We start from the raw sequence: 24,289 nt of genomic DNA, 5'->3' as shown, positions 1-24,289 counted from the left end.
TTAAATATTCATATAATTAGAGATTCGTTTCCACTTGCAAAAAACGAGGGCTTCTTCTTGGGAATTGTTCTTGTGGAGCTGCATCTTCGATGGGTTTCAAATTAGCAGAACGTCTTCTTTTTAGTTGTGGGGAATTGGTGCTTGCCAAAGATTGTGTTCGAGATCTCCATTCTTGAACTCGATCCACAGCTTCAGTGAAAGTCAATGATTTTCCCATTGCCATGCTAATAATTCCACACCAGCCGTTAGGGTCAATCTTTTGAAGTGGTTTTCGAAGATGCATGCAATAAAAGTGTTCGAAACCCAACACAATAACGCTGACAATCTTAAATATTTTTCAATTTTTTTAAATGTTTAATTAAAAAATATTCTTACAATTCCTCCGGCCAGGAGAACAAATGCTGATAGAAAGTTCTCGATTCCAAGTGGTGCTGATTGAGTTTGACTGTGACTGTCTGGAGTACAAGCGCCGGTTAACCAGAAATTCTGAAGACGTTCCAAATCTCCTTTTTGCTGATACTGTAGCATATAATGATTCACTAAAGCGGTATGTGGAGAGTTCTTTGGAAATCCAATGCCATATCCCGTCATACTCGCCCATTTTCCAACTGTCATCAATGCACAGTTTGCATCTTTGCCTGCCCAATAGTCAAGGACAACAGCGTCATATATAAATGCATCGAGTTCTCTGAAAATTGGATTTCTGACCAAAAATTTTTATTGAGTTCAAACAGCCCAAAAAGCCTCAGAAAATCTGAACACTCGGACACATAAACCGACGTTTTTAGACCTTATTTTTGACGAAAAAAAGATTTTCAGCCTATTTTGAGACTTTAGATCAAATTCGAGTCGTTTTAAAAAAATCTCAGGTCATTTTCGACAAATTTTGAGACAGATTTCTTTCGGCTTTTTTAAACCCAATTTGAATTTGAATTTCCAGTCGATTTTTGGGGTTTTTAACTCAACGAATAACTAAAAATCGCTGAAAATGGATTCTTTTAGACATTAAAGTTATGTAAAGACGTCCAGCAGCCATGGCCTAGGTTTCTCACTGCGCAGGAATTTGAATCCTCGTACCTATTCACCACCTTTTTAAATTTTCAACGGCGTTTTTCGGGGAATTCGGATTTTTTTGAATGTTTTCGCAATAATATAAGGATAATACATAACGTTAACAGCATTTCGCTGCAAACAGTATTTTTGGTTGGAGTTTCCCTTTAAGAATTACGAACTCATTTTTAACAGCCTCGATTCCAGAAGAAATGTTCATTCGGAAGAACTTGTTGTGCTTTACATATTCGTGCATTCTGAAAGTATGCTTCATATACAGACACTATATTCCATTTCAAACTTGTGCCAATTCCTTTTCATTGTCTCGTGTGTATTCCCTCCATCAACGGTTCCAAAACGAAATGGTGGTTTTTGGTCTTGCGGGAAGTTGAGCTTAAAGAAAATTCTGATATTCTGAGGCTTTAAGAATTCTCTCACCATTGGATCGTGAATACCACTGAGATCATAATATTGTACTCTGGTTATCATAAAAGCTGCTAAATTCGCAGTGTAGACAGCCAGGAAAGTGAGACCAAAAGCTGCCCAGACAAGAGCCATTAGCCGAGATACTGTAGATTTGGGGACGTCTGAATTTGTAGAAATTACAGAGAAACAAGATATATAGTTGACTTGCCTGTAGAGACACTAGCACTGAACAATGTTGCCCAGACAAGCCAATAAGATCGGAAAAGAGAAAATTTATGTTCTGGAGGTGGATACTTTTGCATGTTGAATGAGTACGGAGAGACCCATTCGAAGATAAAAATCGAGATAGCTGCCACATGGATACATACAAATAGGATGATAACCCAAGTGGAATATTCGAATGGTTCCAGAAAAGCAGTTGGAGATAGAACACCGCTTCTGATTTTGACGATTATCGAAATTCCAGTATCCAAAAACGGAAGAGAAAAATCGATATCACGAGCACGTTCTGAGTTTAACTTCAAGGAAGTGACACACATATCTGCCTTGTTATGCATCAGATCAGCTATCAACCCATTCCATCCATTTTCAGTTTTCAATCCCCATTTCTCATCGCGAACTTTGTACAAAGTATAAGTGAATCCAATATCTGTTGCCAGTTTGTTCAGAAGATCTACACAATATCCAGAGCAACATTTAAGAAGTGTTCGGTTTCTGAATTCCTAATTGTTTTGGAATGAAAGTTTTTAAAAACCTACTTTTTGACTCCAGCATCATCTGTATACTCCACATCTCCCCAATCACAAATCGAACCCTGTAACATATCATTGACACCAAAACCGTCCACTTTAAGTTCAATTATCTCGATCCCTGTGACAGATATCAAAAGTTTGTCAACTGATAAATTACTTATCATAACATCATCAATGTTTTATCGGTTGAAAAAATTTTGGTATCTCTCACAGGAATTGAGATAATTGAGCTCAAAGTTGACGGTTGGGGTGGACTTCTATTAAATAAAATACGGTATACAACCTTTGAACTCTGCCTTATTCATTTCACCAAAAACTTCTAAAATTTCCTGATGATCTAAAATAGTTATTATTCTTATTGCATACCTGATTTCCTGGACACTTCTGTGTATCCGGATCCACATCAGATACAGTAATAAATGGCGGTTCGTGGAGAGTAACCACCTTCACATGGAACTTATCAGCGGTTCCTTGTGGCGGATTCGCCTTCTCTCCTGGCCATTGAACATCTGCCATTTTCAGTTCATTATTAGTAAAAATCCCAACTTTTTCCCAAGTTTTCTCTCCTTTCGAATTGGTTCTCAAGTTAGAAATTTGAAGAATCGAGTTTCGAAGACGTCCTGTTTTCTCGAAAGTATAGAAGAACGAGTCGTGTCCATCGTCCACGTGGAACGGATTCCCCTTGACGAATGCAGATTTCATGTGTCTGAAAAACAAAATTTTTAGAGATTCCTAGAATACAATTAAGAAGAACGTACTCATAAATAAACTTCCCATTTTCCCAATAAGGATCCCCATCTTCACTTTTACACGAAACATTCGATTTCATTGGGAACATTTCATTGGCGCGAAGTTGAAGAAGTGCTGCTCCAAACAGTTTTGGAGCAAGTTGAATAATCAGAGGAAGAATATCATCTCGTGGAGCAAACATTGCATTCGATACAGTATGAAAATTGACACAAAGCATTCCGGCTTGAGCCGGTGCCTTCACTGTTGTTTGGGTTCCTTTCACCGATTGAGTGCCAATCCATAGATACTTTTCTCCAATCATATCCAATTTTTCAGCATGCTGAAATTTTTGAAAACGTAGTTTTTCTCATAGTACCGGTCAATAAGATATTTACTTTGTATTTTTCAGTTGGCTTTTGGTTATTTCGAACATTTCAGGAGTCTTGAACTGGGCTGTTAAGTCTCCGATCACTTTGAAAATTTTGGAGGGAGTAAAAAACTGAAAATTTTAAAAACCATGTGCCCTTCAGAAATCGGCAAATAGCCGAAAAACTAGGAGTTTTAAAAAATTATATGAATACAATGTTTTCAATCAAGGTCTGTTTTACATCCTCCATAGTTTTCAAAGTGATCTGAAACTCGACAGACGAGCTTCAGACTTCTGAAAATGAACAAAACGGCTGGACCAGCACTGTAGTTTTTTATTATTTATCGAATTCTCTACTTACAGCGAATACAGCTCCAGCTTGAGCGGCATTCGCGTAGAGAAGTATAATTTTTGCCTGATTCTTCTTCACATCAGCCAATTTCAAATCCACATCCGTATTGTTCCGAGTGTCCAAATGGCAATGATGTATCATTTCATACCTAAACTCACTTAATTTCAATTGATTCTAGAAATCTAGAATTCACAACTTTGTTGATTTGTTTGAAAATCTTTCTAGCTCCTCTCGAACCGCTGTCACAAATCTATCATTCCCAGCCATTTCAGACGTAACGACTCCGAATTTCGGCCAGTTATAACGACGGAGTAAAGCCAGCATTGCTCTAAAACAAAAGTTTATCTACAGTAAAACCTATAATTGAGGGTCTCCCTAACTTTTCACTTTCTGTCATTCTATCTCGGTTCCTCTGAAAGACATCACAAAGTTGCCAACTAATAAATTTTTATCAGTTGACACATTTTTGATATCTTTCACAGGAATTGAGATAATTGAGCTCAAGTTGATGGTGGGCTGCCGTATTAGAAAAATGCTAGTCTAAATATTACCTGGCTTGATGTTCAATTGGTGGAGCCATCTGAATAATTCGATACGGACTGAGATCATTCTCGAAAGTGAACCCGGCGTTATCAGCATTCCATGCAATGATCGGTATTCCTGTATAACTAGCAGCCGTCAGAAAGTATTGCTCAGCAGCTGTCGTTGAGTCATAAGTCTCCGACGCCGTGACGAAAATGATGAGAGCCACGTTGTTAGAAGTGACATTATTGCAAAGACAGTCAAGAACTTCTTTAACGAAAAACGTTCCAGTTGGGAGAATACAATCGACTGGCTGGAAATTATATCTAGTTGCTAGACGGCGAAGACTTCTGAAAATAGCAGTGTGTAAAAAAGGTTGTAGTGAGCGATGGAGGGCTTACGATACAGCAGTAGCATCATTGATTTTTCGGATCACTTCCTTGAATGCTTTGTCGTAAGATTTCGAACGTCCAGCGTAGTGCTGAAAATTTTTGAATAAGCAAAACAAAGACATCCGAAAAAAGTTATTCGAAAAATTGAAAAGATTGACCATCTAGAAAATTTCAATCTTTTCCTTTTGCTGGAAACTATGATTTGTCTGCTGAGCCTGTATTTATATGTTTTCCAAAATTAAAAGTATTGTCTTTCCTATTTTTCGTTACAAATTTTCTTTCATTTTCTTCAAAACGCGAGTTTTATAGAATTCTCAAACCTTCAGCCGCCGTTTGTACGCTTTTCGGCAACCTTGTCTTACCTTTGATCAGAAGGACCCTCACGCTGGCAAGTTTGAGCTCAATTATCTCGGCTCCTTTGAGAAATATCAAAATTTTGTCATTTGATTAAATTTTTGTGATATTATGATGTACACTTTATCAGTAGCCTACTTTTTAAAAATATATATTTGACCGGAATTCAGATAAATTGATTCAAAGCGAAAAGTTAGAGTTCTATTACAGGTGTTACGGTAAATTTATAGATTAATCCTGACAGTTTCAATTGTTTCAACAGGCACTATTTCAGTTAAATATTTAAAAAGTTGGTACATTTAAAAGGGTTACTGTACCTGATAAACTACAGCAATGTTCACATCTTCTCTTCTTGGATCTTCTTTTGGTTTTTGAACTTTTCGACTTCCACCCAAATCAAGTGTTTCTAATTGACCGATAAATAAAAATACAAGCAAATAATTCCAGTGCATGCAGAAGAATGGGTTTTTGAGCAAACGAAGTAATGCTCCTCAGCAGCTTTTCGAGGTGAAGGAAGAAGGCAAAAACAATTTAAACGAAGCTCCTTTTCTTGAGCATCTTCTTCAAAAACCTATTACCCGAGAAGAAAAAGAAGAAAAAGACCCCATCTTGCAGTGTTCATTACTCAAAACTCCTTCGCCTATTTCCGTTTTGGAATGCTCTTTTTCTTTAAAAAAAACTAGAAAAAAGACAAAGAAGAACTTCATTTAGAATCTATGACAGTGAAAGATACCCATAGCAAAAATAGTTTGAGTTTCATAAAAAAAATCAATCAGCAGATGAAGAAGATGACGATAAAGATGAGTTGGAGCGAGTGCTATTATTGTTATCGTTAGATTCGAACAAATCAAGACAATTCGAAAACTCGCGTGCCCAATAATCCCCGTTGTAGCTCCAATGACCATCCTCGTCTTTTGCAAACCACCTGAAAAACCTCATGTTGTTATTCAGGTACAAAAAATCGAACCTGAGGAAGCCGTGGTCGTGGCAGAAGGTTCCAAAATGACAACTACAGTAACCTAAAAAATGCTTATTTTCCGTATTTGTTGTCTTGTTTTTTTACTTTTTGTCGGAAAATAAACATTTTGTAATGGTGAAAAAAACTAACTGAAACCATACGAGAACCTATATTATTTAGAAGGGTCCCTTTGATAGAAGGGCCCCTCTAATACAGGTTTTACGGTAATAAATTGAGAAATTGAAAATATTTTTAGGTTACGGTAGTTTTCGTTGTGGGACCTTCACCGACATTCTTCTTCCACAGCTTTTCTTTCAAAACATACATAGGAACATTTCCAGTCTTATTGGCTCTTCGCTCCCTTTGCTCTTCCTCATACTTGTGCTTAAACTCCTCAGCCTCATCATTCTTCCCATCCTCCAACGCCTTCATATCTTTTCTCCGACGACTATCAGTTGGTGCCACTTTTTCACTCATTCCTGCATACATTTCATTCAACGACAACGTGAAATTCGTAAAGTGAAATTGATCTTCGAATAATTTTGGAATCTGATTGGAAACCCATAGAATCTTGGATCCAGGAATCACTGGTCCCTTATCCTTCTCATGGATCGATTCATTGAACAGTTGCACATATTCCTTTCGATGATGCTTGAAATCATCTTGATCGCAAGAAGCCAAGAAAAGTGTCCAATTTCCATACAACGCCTTGATCTTATTCTTTCCCTCAAAAATGTGTCCTTCCACGTGGACATCACCTCCTTTATGATTGTAGTATCCCTTGTTGTCAAATGAAAACACAGCGTCATAGGTTCCGGATGATTCGATTTTCATGTGACTGGTCTAAAACATTGCAAAAATTTTCAACTTGATGAATGTAAACAGAACTTACAAAGTTCATGTACATCTTGCCCATTATCACATTGTAGATGGCGCACTTTGGCGCCGACCAAGTGAATTTCTCGCCGGTCCTGTAATATAGATTTAATAGACCAAGGATCATGCTCTCCTCACTCACTTTTTGAAAGTCAATTTGAGGTGAGCGTGTGGATTGGCAATCAATTTGGTCATCCAGAAACTGAGCGTCGGTTCAACGGTACCCTGCAAAGTAAGCATGGTCACTTTCACTCTTCCCGCAGGCTGCGCAATCGTCGAGGAGACCGGTTTGAGAGACGCTTACGTAATAAGATTTTCACTCACTCACCTCCACGGTAAATTCGTCGGATTCTGCGTAGACGGCGGAGATGGGAGGATGATGGGATACCTGTTCGGCCAGGAAACGTACACCATTTCTGAAATGCAATGAAATGATGAAGATCAAATGTTGAAACAATACAATACCTTTCTAGTTCAAAAGTCTCCAAAAGCAATGGATTGAATGGCTTTGACATTCTCTTGTGATTAGCTGATACTGTAGCCAACGCAAATGCAGCTACGTACTGGAATTTAGAATTTAGAAAAGGTTGAAAAATGTGGGGACATGAAGCAATTATTATCTCAAATCTCCGTTCACGAAAATCCCGCGGGGAGTTAAACTTGTGGAACGAGTATTGAAGGCGCGGTGCCGCTACCGACCGAGCTACTCGGGCTAAAAAAGAAATCCGAACCTCCATTCTTTCCATCTCATCCTCACATTTAGCAGCTTTTTCGAGTAGATAATTGTACTGAACGTTTTCCGAAAGGCGTTGAAGGAAACTGAGTGGTTCATTCATAAAAACGGGAACCGTGAATCGAGAGAAATCTTTTCCAAGATTTGGACGAATGATATCCCAAATTGAAACATCTTCGGGAGCAATGTAGGTGGCTGGGAGGCGGGTTCTGAAACAAGACTTTCGATTTTTCTTACTTTTTGTGTATTGAAACGCTCCCAAAGTTATGTATTTTTATTTTCACAAAAAACGGAATTTTGAAAACTCAATGAAAAGAATAAACTAGTCTCGTTGACCTCAAAAATAGCTGGAAAATTGCAGCCGCATTTTCGACGGCGTTTTGTCAGGGATTCCAAATTATTTATGACTTTTTTGAAGTATTATTATTATGAAAATACATAATTTTGAGAACATTTAAATGTGAAAAATTTAATGTTTTGAAAAATACGTTACCTCTGTCCCTTGTGAAGTACCGTTTGCCGTTTGAAACTTTGAATTCGTGGTGAACCCATTTTTTGACTATGTCTGAAAAAATATGCTTTTAAGTTAGAGCCAAAAAAATAAGAAACGAACAATTTGACGAGTTTTAAGAAACTTTTCCAAATAAATGTTAACTTTCCCACTAAAACAATTTAGTGGGGTGGCAAGAAAGACACTTTGGGGGGGGGAGGCTAAAATACGTAAGAAATGGCTAGGTGAGAAAAAGATTGATATCTGAAAGGATGGTGAGAACTTTGGAAAAAAATTGTTGTAGTCAAGGCTTTGCAAAGTTGGACAACAGCTTCAGACGAAGCGCCAAAATTAATAGGGCGGAGAAAAAGTGAAGGCCAAAAAAGAAACTTGAAGATGTCTCAAAAAAAAAGAGAAAAGATTTGATGGATGATGACACTTTTCTGTGTAGCCGCTTTTTCTTGTAAAGTGGTCAATAATTATGTAATGGATATAGTCGGTTAGGGAGAGACAAGAAGGTTTTTTAGGGGAGAAGATGAGAGGAGAAAAATAATCGAATGTCTGCTGTTGACAGTATTTTTCAATTCCATGGGCGTTTTTGGAAAACCAGTGAACTGCTATCAAGAAATGTTTGGTTAACTAGGTTGTTTACAGGTTTGTTGAAAGAAGAAAAAATAAATAGTCAGCAAGTGTTAAATCAATAATGTTAACAGCTTATTATTATTGGCTTTTTCAAAGTTATCAGTTCTTGCAGTTTCTGGAAAATAAAGGAGGACCAAAATGATTCATTTTGTTTTATTTTTGCATTAAAATGTTCCCAAAGTTATGTATTTCCACAATTTTTCTTTGAAAAAATTCAGAACAAAATCTAAATTTCTGAAAAAGTCGTCGAAAATTCAAGCAGCCTTATCCAAGTTGTTTTTATGAAGTTTTTCAGCTACCGTAAACACTCTAAACCGCCAACTTCAAACCCATAACTCCGTTTGTGTAGAAGATATCATAAAGCGCTCAACTGACAAAATATGTATCATAATTTTGAAAATATTTTGTCAGTTGAACACTTTTCGATATCTCTCACAGGAGCAGAATTATATACACTCAAAGTTGGCGGGTTGGTTGCCCTTCTATCAGAGTGTTTACGGTACCTGTGAGACCAACAAAGCTTTTTTGTCCTCTTCATAAAGTTTACAATTAAATCATTCAATTTTTTCTCTAAAAAAAGACTTAAAACGGCAAAAGATTGTGAAAAATTGCACGAAAAACAGCGCACACAACGGCCTTGGACTAGGATTCCCACGACCCTCTAGGACGAGAACTTGTATTTTCGGCGGGGCTTTTAAGGGATTTCGAATTTTCGAATTAATTTTATGAAAATTCATAGTTCTAGGAACATTTTGATGCACAAAAAATTACAAAAAGTAAATTTGGTGAGTCTTCAGTTTTCAGAATATACGAGAAGGAAACCAGAAAAGCCAGTATTTAACAACTTTTAAAAAATGCTTGTCAGCCCAACATCGAACCCATAAATAAAGAAAAAACGGAGAAAAATGTTCAGAAAACGAGGAATTCACATGAATTTAAAATGAAACACTCTCTCACGCAAGGACTACCTCTGCCTCAGGATATTAGACAACTAGAGGAATCAAACGAGAGTGAATGGGGAATAGAGAGGTAACAGAGAAACAAAGAAAACCATCCATATCTTCTCACCTTCTTTTCGCCCCGTCCGTTATATTAGCCCCATACCTTTATAGTGTGTCTTCTTAGCGACTGTATTATTGTTCTTCTTCTCAGAAAAAAAGGGAGGAGAGAAAATTCAAAAAGCGAGAAGAATTGGGTGGGAGGGGGAGGGATTGTATTGTTTTGTACAGTGGAACCAACCGATTTTCGATGTTTTTGTGTCCAACTGAAAGTGGGCTTTGTTTTCTAGCCCAAACTATAATCTAATATTCAATGGGTCCTACTACGGTATTCACTGGGAAAATAAGATATTTTTTTGGAAAATTATAATTGTGAGGTTTGCGATGTGAGTCAAAAAGAAAAACACATTGTTTACCTTCAGTGTTTGTTCAGAAGGACTCCACGAGAGAGATTAAGAGAAATGAGAGAAACGAGAAGAATTAGATCAATTATTTATTTGTTTTAAAGAAAATATATTGATGGGAAACGGAAGGTGTGGAATTTTGAATTTTGTGATGTTCAGGGAACATCACAAAATTGAGAGAATCGAGAACAAAATTTGAGAGAATCGAGAACAAAATATAGGAGAGAACCGGTTCTCAAAGTTTTCTCAAAAATACGTAATTGACAGTTGAACCGATAAAGATCAAAAATACATTTTGTGATGTCACTTTTCTGACAAATTTTTTAGTTTTTTCCAGGGATTAAAAAATTCGAAGGGACTGCTACATTGCTTTAAGTTTATTTACCCTCAAAACTGTAATAGAAGGGACCCTAACTTTCAACTTTAAGTCAGTTTATCTCGGCACCTGTTCAAGATATAAAAAAGTGATCAACTGACAAAATTTTTATCATGTTATCACACATATTTTATTAGTGGATTACTTTTTTTATATCTTTCACATGAACCGAGATAATTGAGCTGAAACTTGGCACTGTGGGGTCGCTTGTATTACAGGCTTTACGGTAAATGATATAGCCAAAAATGTGCAAAACATTTCTGTAAAATATTCTCTTGATTTTTTAGAAAAATCAAACTGCTCAAACTTCAAAGTTAGCCTATTTTAACCTGAAAAAAAAACAACGACATGTAAAATTTTTTGTCCGGTACACACCGTATTTTCCCTAGTAGAAGCCTACCCAAGCCATCAACTTTGGACTCGAATATTTTGTTTCCTGTGAAAGATATCTTAATTTTGCAAGCTGATAAAATATTGGTGACGTTATGATAAACAACTGATTAGTTGATCACTTCAAGATATCTTTCACAGGAATCGAGAAAATTGAGCTCGAAGTTAATGATAGGGCTGGGCTTCTTTTAGACAAAATACGTTCCTATAGCAGACAAACATTGGTTCTTTTTTTCTTCCAGAATTTTAATTCCTCTTTCTCGCATTCTCCCATTCCTTCTTTCATCTTTTTCATTTCTTCAATCAGCTCCATTTCCACTCCAAACAATCGATTTTTCATTTTTTGTTGTGATGCCTGAAACATTTTTTTTTTCTATTTCTAGACCCATTCAAACTACAAATGACTCACATGAATACTTTTCTCCGCGTCATCCACCATCGCTGTTAATTTCAGAATTTCTTGATTCAAATGTTCTATATAATCCTCAATTGGACCATTAAAATCTCCTTCATCATCATCCACCATATCCGGATCAATCATTTTATCTTTCTCCAAAATTTGAATTCCTTTTTGTATTAGGGAATCTTTGGCTTGCGGATATTCTCGAAGTGCTTCCCATAGATCTTCTTTGTCCAGAACATACAAATCAGAGTAGCCTTTAGACCTGACTGATGCAGTTCTCAAATTTTTATTTTTGTTTCCTGGAATGTTCAGAATCGAGAGCTCTCCAAACACAAAACCAGCGGGGAGAGTTACGAAAATCTGGAAAATGCAAGATTTTCGAAAAATGGGGATATTCGATCTACCGTCTGCCCATCTTCACTGACAACCTCAACAAATCCTTCCTTTACAATATACATTTCAGTTCCAACCTCTCCCTTTTTACAGATGTAATCCATTGGACTGAAAAAAAAACATATTGTCGACGAACCAATTCTGGCCGGGTGATAATTCGGATCCTAAAACTCGCCGATCTTTATCATCTGGTGTGGTTTTACCCAAAGTTTCGATTTGGAAAAAATTATCAACCGGCCCGACCAGTCTAGATAAAAGTTTCCCTAGATTTCTGAGATCAAAAAACACAAACAAATAGAGCACACAAACCTATACACTCGAAGTTGTAGCTTCAAAATCAACTCATACAAGAGCCGTGGGTCACAGTTCTACAAGAAATGAGTCATGTATTTTTTTCTGATTCCAACTGCAAACCTCAAACAGTTTCACTTTTTTCAAAGTGTCCATATGAATCTCTACCGCAATTTCACCGAACAATCTTGGCGGCAAGAACTCGGCAATCTCCTCTTCATCAACTTGTGCTCCTCCGTGAGCCCAAACATAGCCAAAGTATTCAACGGCTTTGTTGCGAAGAAGGTGTGGAACTTTTCTGAATAAAAATCGATTTAATTTTGTGAATAAAAAACTCAAACAACCTATATACCATGAATCGTTTACATCCATCCAAAACATTTTCAAATTCTGATTTTCTCAAATTAATCGCCACCACCATGTTACCAACATCTCCGACGATCACAGCAAAAATGACAAGACCCAGAAGAGTGTCTCCGATTTCAAACGCGTTTTGAAATGTTGTACAAGGAGATGGTTGTTCGCCAAGAGTAACTAGAGTGAGAGCAGACCAATAGAAGCAGAGAGCATATTGACGGAAGAAATTGGCAAATTTCAGAGTTTCAGTTCTGGAAAAATTGGAATAACAGAAAAGGAGATCTGTGGATTCAAACTTATTATCCCAAGTGCTCATGAAACTGGTCACCGTACTCTGAACCTCATTATCTGGTAAATGAGTTATCAAAAGGTCATCCGTATCACAAAAGTTTTTATCATAAATATCGTCTGTCGCACATGTTGCTAGAATTGGATTGATTATCTTGTCATAGGAAAATATCCAATGCTCCAGTCGAGCGGCTGAAAATGAATGTATTAATTATTGTGAAATAGAAGTATTATACTCACTTGCATAGTTATAGACTTTACTGATATGAAAGTAAAGACATCCATTCCAGTGGAAGATCACCATACAAATGAAGATGAGTTTGAAAAGTCCGAATGCATGTGGAGATGTTGTACGAGTATCAGTTTGGGTGGAAAAGTTAAAAAGTCGATAACACTGAAATTAGACTTTTTTAATTTAAAAGGACTGGTTTAACACTACCTTTGTGAGTCGATTGATTCTTGCCCAAAAGAAACTTTCTCCAAAAACTTCCAATGATTCTGTTGGGATAACTGCTATAACATCTAGTATGAAAAATTTTCTGAAATATTTCAAATCCTGAATCTTTCCTCATATTCTGTATGCTTACGACTTCAATCTATGATGCATCAATTTCGACAAATTTTTCACTGCCACACCATTTTCCACATACTCGATTCTAGTATGAGCAATCAGATCCAAAATATTTATGAGATCTAGGAGTAAATTGATCGGACCTGTAGTTCTCAGAAATGAATGAACATTTTGAAACACCGAGAGAGAAGTGAAAACGAGAGGGTGGAGAGCAACAAGACTGACTAGACAGGTCCAAAGGTAGAAGGCGTTTCCATGTTCATCGATAGTAAACGATAAGAAGCCAGAATTTTCTTTTTCATCTTCAGGATCTTCTCGTAACGCTGTTCTAAAATTCGACTCAACGTCCACATCAACCTCTCGGAACAGGCGTAACCTTTTTCGAGCTCGTTCTACCCATCCTTTGAATGCCTAGAGTAGGCTAATTGAAGAAAGTGTTAAGGAAAACTTACATAGATTCTGTATACAATTCCACCAAAAGTTTCACGGCGAGCAGTAGTAGTAGTCGAAGCGTTTTCTGCCATTTTAGTAGAAGAGTGTTATGGGAGAAAAGAAGGGAAAAGGAATGATGAGAGAAATAAAGATGATTCGAATTTCCGGAGGTGAGCATTCCTAATGAGTTGTTGGCACGCAATTCTAAATTTCTTCATGAGGTGAGCATCTAACTGAAAACCCTTATTTCTGTTCTGACTTCCACACCTTTCAGAATTCACAATCCGAATACTATGAACTCCAAACAATGAGCGGAAGTCAAATTCTTTATTATTTTCGATGCCCTTCCGAACATCTCTCGAAAAATTTAATTAAATCCAATTACACCAATATCAAACCCGAAGGTCATGTAACACAGCACCCGACATCTCCCGGGTTCCGCCGTCCACTATGTTTTGTGTGTAAAGGGGGCGGAGTCAACAAATTTAGGTGAAGGAGGGGGGAAGGGAGTTTCAACGTGAACTTCGGGTAGTTCCAGCCGACAGAGAAATTGAGGAATCCAGATGAACATTCGTAACATATTCTGAAGGATGTTTCTCCTAGTTTTATTCAGTGTTTCACTTCTGGTGAGCGACGCAGTCGATTCTACTTCACCTCAAGAATATCCCAATTTCTAGATCCCAACCCTTGTCCACTGCATTTCCTCTTCCCGCTCATCTTCTTCAAATCGTCGTGGAATCAACAGAGACCCAAAAATCGATTCGGACATTCGCAAACAATATATGCCACTTTTGCCCGAATGGGATTCTCAACTTCCAGAAGTTCTAGTAGAATCTGCCGCTGTTCAGGCGAAGGTCAAATCAGAAGATGGTCGAGAATCGGTGATTGATGCAATCTGAGAGTGTTAAAAGAGAATAAATGTTTCGATTTATCATTATATACATTTTTTATTTTACAAAAAAAAAGTCATCAGTGTTTTTGGGAGCAATACATTTGGGGAAACGATTTTCAGGGAAGGACACACCAATAGGAAACCGGTAACTTTGAGCCCATGTATCTCATTATCTGTGAACGATATCAAAAAGTGAAAAAAAAACTGACAAAATGTTTATTATACTATCAAAAATATTTTGTCAGCTGATCATTTTTTGATATCTTTTACAGGAGCCGAAATATATTGGCTCAAAGTTGAACGTTAGGTTGGTCATTAGATTAGAGTGAACGCTAACAAGGGAGCCATGTTTAGCCTTCATCTCAGAATTTTTCTAAATTTGCTCATGTAAGTGAACGCTTATTAAGCAATTTTTGATATCTTTTAGTAAGGAATGCGTGATAACAAAGATAATCACAAGGTACAAAAACACAATAGCTGATGATATTAATTATGACTTCTACTAGAAAAACCACTGGAAACAAATCAATAAATATCCTCCACTCGCATTGAGTCATGATGAAGGATTCGATGGAATGCCATGTCAGAAGATGATAAGTCTTCGTAGCACTTTCCACATTCTTCAGTTTCCGAACTGTGAATTTTTTCGTGTTGATTCAGAAGTTGTTTGGACGAGAAGTGGATATTCTGGCCTTGACAGAAACATGTCGAGCATTTGAAGGTGTGGCTGAAATTGGAATGTTCTGGGTACTACTACCAAAAAAATTATATAAATACCTTTCACTAGATTCCACACGAATATCAGTGTCTAAAGCTTCGATATCTTCTACAGTAAGCTTAGTCTCTTCCCGAAGAGCCTCCATCGCGCCTTCATCATTCATCGCGAAAAACTTCTTTGCTATTTCATAATTCTTCTCGATATCTGCCAGATATTCGATACAATATGTTCTGAATTCATCTCGAATTGGCTTCACATCTCCTCTCTGAAGTGCCAAAAGCACACGGAAAAATCCACCATTACGCAGGAACATTGTCCAGCCATCCATAACCATTTCCTGAAAAAAAATCAGAATTATTTTTTGTCCAAGACATTTATAAAACCAGGTCCTGATATAATTTTTTTAGAATTAATGTTTTCGGGTCAACTAAACTAGATATGATAGAACTCGACGAGTACTACAAAATGATACACTTTTGAAAAATGCAACTTGTCTATAAACAAAGTTACAGACCAAACGGGCCAATGAAACAGGCAGCGCCCAGCCGGATCAGCCAGTTTATGGCTTATAACTCATAGACAAGGCACAGTTTTTAAAATAACATTATTTTGTAGCACTCGTCAAGTTCTATCATGTCTAATTTAGTTGTTGCAAAAGTATTAATTCTAAAAGAAAGAAGAGTCCGCGAAGACCGGTTTTACAAGTATGGTCCAAGGTTTTTTCAAAATCTTACCAATCGTCGTTTGAGATGAGCTTCTGTTGCCCATGCAACCTGTGAGAGACTGGCCATTTTCATGCAACTCTCAATAAATTGCCCGGAAAGAAGAGTCTCAGTGGCAACCAGAGTATCCCGTTCTCCTTCTCCGATCAGTCCGGACGGTGTATTATTCATAATCTCTTTCTTGATTTCAGAAATCTTTTCCAACAGTGGATGAAGAGTTACAGCAGTTACTCGCTGAAAAAAATTATGAAATTCTGGCAGGAATCATTCGAAGTACTCACGCAATCATTGAGTCGGATGGACGCTTTACTACGGAAGGTCTTCGAGAATTGCATGTAGTTAAGACACGATTGTTGCTCTGCTGTCATAGTTCTGGGGCTTTTTGACAAATAATCGATTAATGCAGGCTCAAATTCACTAGTTCTATCTTCAACCAACACCGAAAAATCTGAAAAATCATTTGTTGTTGGAAATCGACTAAAAAATTCTAAAGACTTACTGAAAACACGTCCTTTCTTCTGAACATCTGAATTCAGAAGCATTACGAGCTGCGAGAACTTCTTCGGATCACTAAGGAACACTTGGTTAGCTCCTTCCCATAATTTCTTGGTTACCAAGTATTTATGTGTGGGATTCTTTTCTCCATTAGGATCGATGAATTTCACTGGAGCCATCTCTGGTTCCAGTTCGGCGAGACTATCAGAAATGTTGTAAGTCGCTTGCAATACAAGAATATCAGTGTCAACTTCTGTTTTAACTTCCCGGATGAGTGTCTTCGTGACTTCAACTTCTGGATCCACAGTGACTTCTCGTTTGATTCCTTCGATAACTCTTTGAGTTTGCTCTGCACGTTGTCGCTTTCTTGACTTTCTGTATCCCGGTTTGACTGGGGCTGGAGCGACCCAGCATTCGTCTACCAATTCTGATTTAATAGCTTCGCCTCCGTCATAATCCTCATCTTGATTCTCAATATCCTCATCTTGCATCAAGTGTTGAAGAGCGGCAGGCAGTTGCTTCATCATATCCGTTTCTTCTTCCTCTGTCGGTTTCTCCTTTCCAAGAACTCCAGTCTGTCTAATTGGTGTCGCAGGTGTTGATTCTTCCTCAGGCACCTTGGCACGTATAATCGGTACTGGGTTATTTTTCGAGAGATACAACCGTTTAGCTCTAATTGCTTGGGATGGTTGAGGTGGTGGAGAATCGCCGCGTCGCTTTCTCTTCTTCTTTTCTGGTTCTGCCGGTATTGCTGCTTTTGATCCATCTGCTCTGCTTCTTGTGGTTCTTACGGTAATCTCCTCCTTTTCTTCTTCATCTTCCGCCTCCGGTGCTGCCTCTGCTGCTACCTCCACAGCTGGTTTTTTGAAAACTCTCTTTGGTGGAACCCTCTTCTTTGGTCGTCCGCATTTCTTGGGTGCCTTCTTGGCTGGCTCAGCCACAGGTTCAATTGTTTCCGGAGCATCAATTACTGGTTCAATTGGGTCTACAGTGGGCCTGTCACCAGTTGGCTCCTCCACTGGATCATCCTCACTTACAGGAGGTGCGATTGTTTCCGGAGCAGAAATCTGTGGTTCAGCAAACTCTGGAATTGGCTCCTCAACCTGCATAGGCATGTCAATTGGTCGTGCAATCTTCTCGGGTGCCATTTTGGCTGGCTCAGCTACATTTTCTATCGTTTCAAAAGCAGCAACCTCTGGTTCCATCGGCTCCTCAGCCTGCTTCGGCGTATCATCAGCTGGCTCCTCTAATAGATCATCCAAAAGTTCATGCTCAATATCAGCCGTTACAGTATCAACGACTTCATTTAATTCTCCATATTCTCCAAGCAGCTCATCAACTGTGTACTCCTTTGCCAGAATTCCTGCTTGTGGTTTTTCGTTGAGCAGGTCTTCATCGAGCAGAGCAGATAGAGAAGGAGATTTTTCAAGAATATTGAGAGGCGAAGAGGCAAGTTCTAGTTCTGGAGACACTGCATAATCGGTCGATTCGATGGCATCAAGAAGAGTAGATGGGGATGGTGATTTCTCGAATTCTGAAGCTGGAGAGAACGATACGGGCTCCTGCACTGTTTCTGTTTCCACTGGAATATCAAAATCTGTATCAAGCTCTTTCAGAATGTCCGGAGCTGGTCTGCCAACAGTTGGGGCAGCAAATTCTGGAAAGTTATGTTTTTTTTTAAATGTTTTCATCTAGCACTCCTACCTTCATCATGAATCAGTGCTTGTGTTCCCAAAAGATGCATTTCGGTGTCTGGACTGATTTCTCTGACAGGTGCTGGACTAACACTTTGTTCTGATTCTGGGGATTTCAAGATGGATTCATTGAAGTCTTCTAATTGCTCAGTTGGATTTTCAATTGGAATTGCTGGAACACCATCTTCAGTCTCCTCCAGAGTTGGTTGTTCCACGTGGAACATTTCCTCCGAATCAATATGGTATTCTTCTTCTTCGTGTTGAATTTCTTCGAAAGCTACCGCTGGTGGAACATCCATTTCAGTCAATTCTGGTTCCATTGGAGTAGGAACATTTTCTAGAACTGAAAAAAAGAAAATAGATCTCGAAAAAGCTTCTTGAACACTTACTTTCAATTCCATCAGATCGAGTAATAACCTCACCGACCACACATAATTCATCTGGAGAGATAATCAACTCATCAGGCATTTCATCATCCAGTGTGACTACTGCCGGTTCCGGTTCTAGATCTACTACAACGATTGGTTTTTCAAGATCAATAACTTTCTGTCGTTTTGCTTTATTTTGCTTCATTTTCTCGAGATCCTTTCCAAGAAAGGCCGCAAGGTTAGCCGTAGTTAATTCCATAGGTCTAATTATTTCCACAGGTTCATCCTCAGGATCAACGGCATCTGAACGTGTTTTTGGTTTTCGTCCTCTCTTCTTAGCTGCAGCTTTTTTCTCCTCTGCCTTTTTCTTTTTCTCCAACGATTTCCGATCCGCTTCTTGCTTCTCTCTCATCTTAATCTGAACTCTCTCTGGTTCAGGTTGAGTTCCATTTCGGATCCTTTCGAGTTTCTCTTTTAAAAGTCTTTCCTTCTCATTGAAAACCTCCTCACTACATTCTTCTCCATCATAACAGTATTTGATAGTCATGGTAGAATAATCAATTGGGTCTTCTCTCTCCTCATCATCCGTCGCATAGTGTCGCCTTTCTTCCCATGCTTGAATCTTCCGTTCCAACTCCTCAGGGTCAAATTTCGGGTAATTCCATCCTGGGATTCTGCGTGGTTCCGCCATCACCCATCTCGCGTGAATATTTCTCTCTCTGCGGATGAGTTTTATACCTTTCGACACTTATCGTATATAGTATCATGATCTTTCTTTGCCGGCACAAAATAATCGGGTGTGTGATCCTTATCTGTAAAAATGATTGTTGTGGGGGAGTTAGAGAGACTTGAAGGCGGTGACATGAAACAATAACTATCTCGAAATTTTGCTCATATAAGCCTTAAGAGGAGTTGAAGTTGTGAGATGAGTTTTGAAGGTTCGGAATCGCTACCGACTAAGCCGCGCGGTCGAGGCTACACAAGTAAAGCGGCGAGAGCCAGCGGGCGATGAGAGTCTAAACAGAAAACCAATCGCGGTCGAGAATGCGGCCGGTCGACATTCAGTCTTTTTTTTTGGAAAAATTGGGCATCGGATCTGCTCTTCCCGAAGCTTTGATATTCTCTGCAAACTGAAAACAGGCGTCCGCCAGTCCCCCGCCAGTCGCACGCCCGTTTCCACTCAGCCGCTGTTCATCCGCCCATAGTCCGTTCGGGACTAGAGCAATGTTTCTGACAAAAATCTCAAATAGTCATATTATTAGTCAGTAATTTATTAGTCAGTGAAGTCAGTGAATATTATTTTCCCTCGTTACGTCAGAATGCATATTATAACTCCCCCTCACTTACTATCATTTAGCTATCAAAAAAAAATAATTTTAAACTTACTCGGATCTGGCTTGATTGATTTGTAACCACAGTAAGAGAACCATAAGTCGCGGTACAATTCATCGGTCAAACCTGAAAAAAAATTAATTTCGACTTTTTTAATTTCCTCAAGCAACTCGCCTTCTGGTCGGTTTATGCATGGATCTTTCGAATCGTAATATGCTTTATTCGCTTCATAATCATAAAGGCCATATTTGGGAACATCTTTTCTTAGTCTCCTTCCTATGTTCAATGAACCTTCTGGAGGCACATATACATAATTGTGGAAGTCTGATTCTTTAGGTGGATAATGGTTCCATGGATCCATGCATGTTTCAGCTTCACGAAAACGTGGAGGCGGTGATTTGAAATCAATAGAACCCTCCGAATCACTCTCATCCGAGTCCGTCCCATCTGATCCCTTACGCCACCATGGTACGTCATCATCATCTTCTTCTTTTTCTTCTACAGGTGGTTTAATTGGAGGAGGATCTTTATTAACTTTGTCAATAAATTCGGCCAAACCAGGTATTTCGGACGCTTGAATTGTTCCTGGATAACCAACACTAAATGGATCATCCGGGTCATAGGATGCTTCAGTTTCTTTGATAGGTTCAGGTTCTTGACTGCTGGAACCTTCTGCAAGTTCAGGATCTGGCATAGATTTCCATCTTTCTTCCTCTGCCTGAAGCGACATCTTTTGAATCCATGAGCATTTATTCACCATTCTCTCCACAGCTTCATCATCACTTTCTTCTTCTTGATCCATTTCGTCAGGTTCGCGATGAGTCTCTGCCTGTTGCCTTTCCCCTTCCTCCTGTTCTATCTCTTCATCTTCTGGATCATCCATCTCGATGTGAAGGTCCTGATCAAAAGAAAATATATTTTGATTTTTGGGTTTGTTTTGCTCGTTCCTATCGGTATCCAGATCCTTCACTGTCTGGCATAGTTCCTGGACAACCTCTTCTGTCGTTTCTGGCACCGGTTGTTTTGCTTCTTTGACTTTTCGCTTTCGGGAACGACATTTTTTTTCGGACTGCTTCCATTTAGAAAACTTGTCAAACGACACATCAGAAACTTGATATTTACTTAAATCGTGATTATGTTCTTTGGTCGACAAGCGTTCCATCGATTTGTCTACAATTTTCATTGGAGAATTATTTTTGCTGGTGGGAACATATTCCACTGGGTCAGCGTCCGATGCCTCTGATGGAGTACGGGATCGTTCACGGGATCCAGGAGATTCACCACTTTCGACAGGAGATTCTGATGCATCAGCTGAGGAGACACTCGGTTCAACTGGAGTCACAGCACGGGGTGGTTCAACTTGTGAAGGTTCTTTTTGTTGAGTAGCTAGCTCAACTGGACCGCTTAACGATTGCATAACTTGTTCCAGTGTCAGAGTCGCTTGGGATTTTTGTTGCAGTTCTGCCAATAACGTTGCATGTTGTTCTGGTGTTAATATGGACAACAAGATACTGGTTGCATCTCGTCGAATTTGTTCTGGAGCTGGAACAGATGGTTGGACATCTTTTGCTTGGGATGTCGACATTTCTGAAAAAAAAACAGTTTGGATGAAATTGGTTTACAGAAATCTGGTTCCAGCATACTTATCGGCGGGTCAATTCCGCGCCGGCACCGAACAAGTCGCTTTCAAATTAAAAATTATGGACAAAACAACACATTAAATGACAGAGCTCGGCGAGCCCTAAAACCCGCTGTAAGAATCGACCAGCCGGCATTTAATAGACGGGTCGTGCAATTATCGTCGGTCTGGACCATAACACCGTTTTGAAGTTGGTTGATTCTAATTGGAGGTTGTATAACTTTCCGAGGTCTATCGTTTGATACGAGGTTTTACTCAAAATTTCAGTTTCAGAGCGAGTTATGTTCCCGGACCGGAATCGAATCGTTGAGAAGTATAGTTTTCAAAAGGGGGAGGAGCTATTATTTTGAAATTCAAAAAAACTTACTGATTGGTGGTTAAATGCAATTGGGGAGTAATTATGAAATTGGGGAGTCCCCTGGGAACGAATCCGAAAAGTCTTTTTGCTCTTCTTCTGTACTCTGAAACAGTAGAAACTTTGGTCAGTTTTCAAAAAGAAAATGATTTTGAGAAAAGCAACATTTTTGTGAGAAGAGGGAGAAGAGACGCCGAATTAAAAAGAAAGTGCGTAGAGAGATTGGAAACGCAGAACATCAGGCGCCAAGAGAAGGACAAGGAAAGGAGTTAGGGTGCATCAGAACTTGAATTCGTCTTCATAGCTAGATAAAAAATTCAGGCTATGAAAAAAATCAAGATTCTTAATTCATGATTAAGATAATTGCTGGCAAAAATGTATGGAAATTTGGGGTAGTTTTAATTTAGGAAATCCAAAAATTTATGAAAATCCGAACATCTTCATTGTGAGTACCAAGCCTTGGATGTTTAAAGAAAAATGGAAAACTGGATGCCTTCTTGGTGCTCGCTCGATAGTTTCTAAATTCTTGTATTTTCTGGACATAGGAACGGCGTGGTTGCCGAAAAGCGTACAAACGGCGGCTGAAGTTTTAAGAATTGGCTAGAACTTTCGTATTCAAGCCAATAGCGAATAATTATGACAAAAGTATAAAAGAGTAGTAATTGGACCGTAATGAAGAAAAAAACTCAAAACCATCTGAAATTTATTCTCACGACGCTGTTTGGTTGCACCAAGTCCGCAATTTATTACCGTAGTCTTGACGCGCACGCAGACGTCAGATTCAAAAAATTTGGAGATTGGATACAGAAGATTTTAAGCCAGCCTATAATATTGGTGTGGAAGAATGACAAGAAAAAGAATTTGGGTGCATAAGAACTGAAATTCGTCCTTTTCCAGATAAATTCATCTGGCTAGGAAAAAATAATGCACAGATAAGAAAATTTAGCATCCTGGAAGCAAAATCGGGAAGATTTGGTTTCAATTTCAACTTATGGACTCAGAATATTGTATTCTCTGAGTTTTCAAAACGTTGTACCTTTTCCGAAAATATAAAATTCTTGAAATTTGGGAAATTCGATATTCAAAAATTACAGGAATCAGATAGATAGAACAGTAACTGAAATCTCGAACGTCTTTTGATTGAGAGCACCAGGGGATTTCAAATTTTTTCAAGCTTTCAGAATTCGAGAGTTTTCCAGAAAATGAGAGAGAGAGAGAGAGAGAGAGAGAGAGAGAGAGAGAGAGAGAGTTTTAAGAAAACGAGATGAACACATGCCATCACACGACGCCTTCTCTCCACGAATGCGTCGACAGAGACCACTTGGGGCAAATCTTACGTGGCAACGGACCAATCGTGGGAGAGAGGAGGCGGACCAATCAGGTCTATTCTGCGAGTGTAACGTGCGCAGATCTTGCGGTAGCAACGGACCGGCTAAAAGGGTGCAGCACGGGTCGCTCCAGGATTAGCCATCAGAATTCTAAAAGGATAAGGTAATAGTAATTATCTGTAGTGGATGGAAGCCTGAGCTTCTAATTAGAACCTGTGCTGGATGGATTTATCGAATTGTGATATTATTTGAGGGGTTGAAGTGAATAGGCTATGAATAAGGCTTTTGATGATGCTGGAAAATGTGATTAACGACTACAATTATCAAAAAATCATCAACTCAGTTCCATCAAATTAATATGTTATCGATTTTTTTTTCATGGCACTAATGTTCGTTTCTTCCCCGGTTTATCTGCCCACAACTGCCTATGTGGCCTTGACTTTTGGGACACACTTGCCCACTTACGTGTGGTGCCTTCTCTCCTCCTTACGTTCCTAGCACAACAACCATGTGGTGCAAACGTATTAGTACCAATACGAGACAAGATATGCGCAGTGTGGGTTGAAGCCGATTTCATTCTGGTTGGGGAGATTAATTCGAAGGAAAACATTGCTCATTAGAAGCGAGTACATCAGGATGAATTGGGTAGGCAAGGGTTGTTGTAGATCTATTTCGGAATCGTCTAAAGTTTGTAATAGCATATCTAAAGTTTGTACTAGCATAACATTCAAGCAAATCGTTGTAGTGGGCTCAAATTTAGAACGCCAAAAATCTAATCATTCATCAGTAATCTTACTAAGTTTCAAGTAATTTGATCAATTTCGAGCTAAGCTATCGCTCGTCAAAGTTGCTTCATTTCATGAAAATTCCAACGAAGTTCAAGAAATATTACGCCGTTCGTCTTTGGACAAACATAACAATAACTAGACTTGAGGAATCCCTTTGAAAATTTTAGTAGCTTTGAATCGAACGTAAAATTATATTTCTACTAATTGTAAGGCTGTGCAAAACGCGGCAGCGGCCAGCCGCGGCCGAGGCCGTGGGTAGGTTGCCGTGGACCAATCCGGCCGTCCTTTTGACAATAAGCTCAGCTATCCAGAAATTAATAGGGCCGCCAGGCCGCCGTACCCTACTTATCTCAGAAGTGCCCTTTTCAGAAAGCCGCGGCCGGCCGTGGCACAGCCTTGATTTCTACCAATT

General features: G+C 38.8%; 4 protein-coding genes across 4 annotated transcripts; all 4 read right to left on the bottom strand.

Moving 5' to 3' along the window:
* Positions 1–16: 16 nt before the first annotated feature.
* Positions 17–5,396, bottom strand: Cbr-nmr-2 (the record flags this gene model as incomplete). The annotated part of the gene is made up of 13 exons (XM_045238078.1): positions 17–325; positions 376–688; positions 1,233–1,307; positions 1,352–1,637; positions 1,685–2,190; positions 2,235–2,290; positions 2,595–2,934; positions 2,987–3,297; positions 3,686–3,824; positions 3,870–4,004; positions 4,228–4,548; positions 4,600–4,679; positions 5,262–5,396. The coding sequence occupies 13 exons, from the start codon at positions 5,394–5,396 to the stop codon at positions 17–19; spliced, it is 3,006 nt and encodes a 1,001-aa protein (XP_045094596.1).
* Positions 5,397–5,712: 316 nt separating this feature from the next.
* Positions 5,713–8,063, bottom strand: Cbr-obr-2 (the record flags this gene model as incomplete). The annotated part of the gene is made up of 8 exons (XM_045238077.1): positions 5,713–5,869; positions 6,228–6,745; positions 6,795–6,873; positions 6,921–7,003; positions 7,107–7,194; positions 7,244–7,341; positions 7,510–7,720; positions 8,005–8,063. The coding sequence occupies 8 exons, from the start codon at positions 8,061–8,063 to the stop codon at positions 5,713–5,715; spliced, it is 1,293 nt and encodes a 430-aa protein (XP_045094595.1).
* Positions 8,064–11,016: 2,953 nt separating this feature from the next.
* Positions 11,017–13,638, bottom strand: Cbr-cng-1 (the record flags this gene model as incomplete). Its single annotated transcript, XM_045238076.1, has 10 exons — positions 11,017–11,166; positions 11,221–11,574; positions 11,619–11,715; positions 11,917–11,975; positions 12,022–12,196; positions 12,243–12,735; positions 12,784–12,937; positions 12,983–13,082; positions 13,131–13,525; positions 13,567–13,638. 10 exons carry the CDS (start codon positions 13,636–13,638, stop codon positions 11,017–11,019), a joined length of 2,049 nt encoding a protein of 682 aa, XP_045094594.1.
* Positions 13,639–14,963: 1,325 nt separating this feature from the next.
* Positions 14,964–23,666, bottom strand: Cbr-sdc-3 (the record flags this gene model as incomplete). The annotated part of the gene is made up of 10 exons (XM_002637671.1): positions 14,964–15,165; positions 15,216–15,493; positions 15,891–16,112; positions 16,160–16,326; positions 16,378–18,030; positions 18,078–18,410; positions 18,457–19,173; positions 19,822–19,893; positions 20,059–21,354; positions 23,555–23,666. 10 exons carry the CDS (start codon positions 23,664–23,666, stop codon positions 14,964–14,966), a joined length of 5,052 nt encoding a protein of 1,683 aa, XP_002637717.1.
* Positions 23,667–24,289: the final 623 nt, after the last annotated feature.

Source organism: Caenorhabditis briggsae (genome assembly GCF_000004555.2).
Source record: "Caenorhabditis briggsae complete genome, chrV, whole genome shotgun sequence".
NCBI lineage: Eukaryota > Metazoa > Nematoda > Chromadorea > Rhabditida > Rhabditidae > Caenorhabditis > Caenorhabditis briggsae.
Note: the sequence above shows the minus strand (reverse complement) of the source record. Positions and strands in the feature narration are given on the sequence as shown.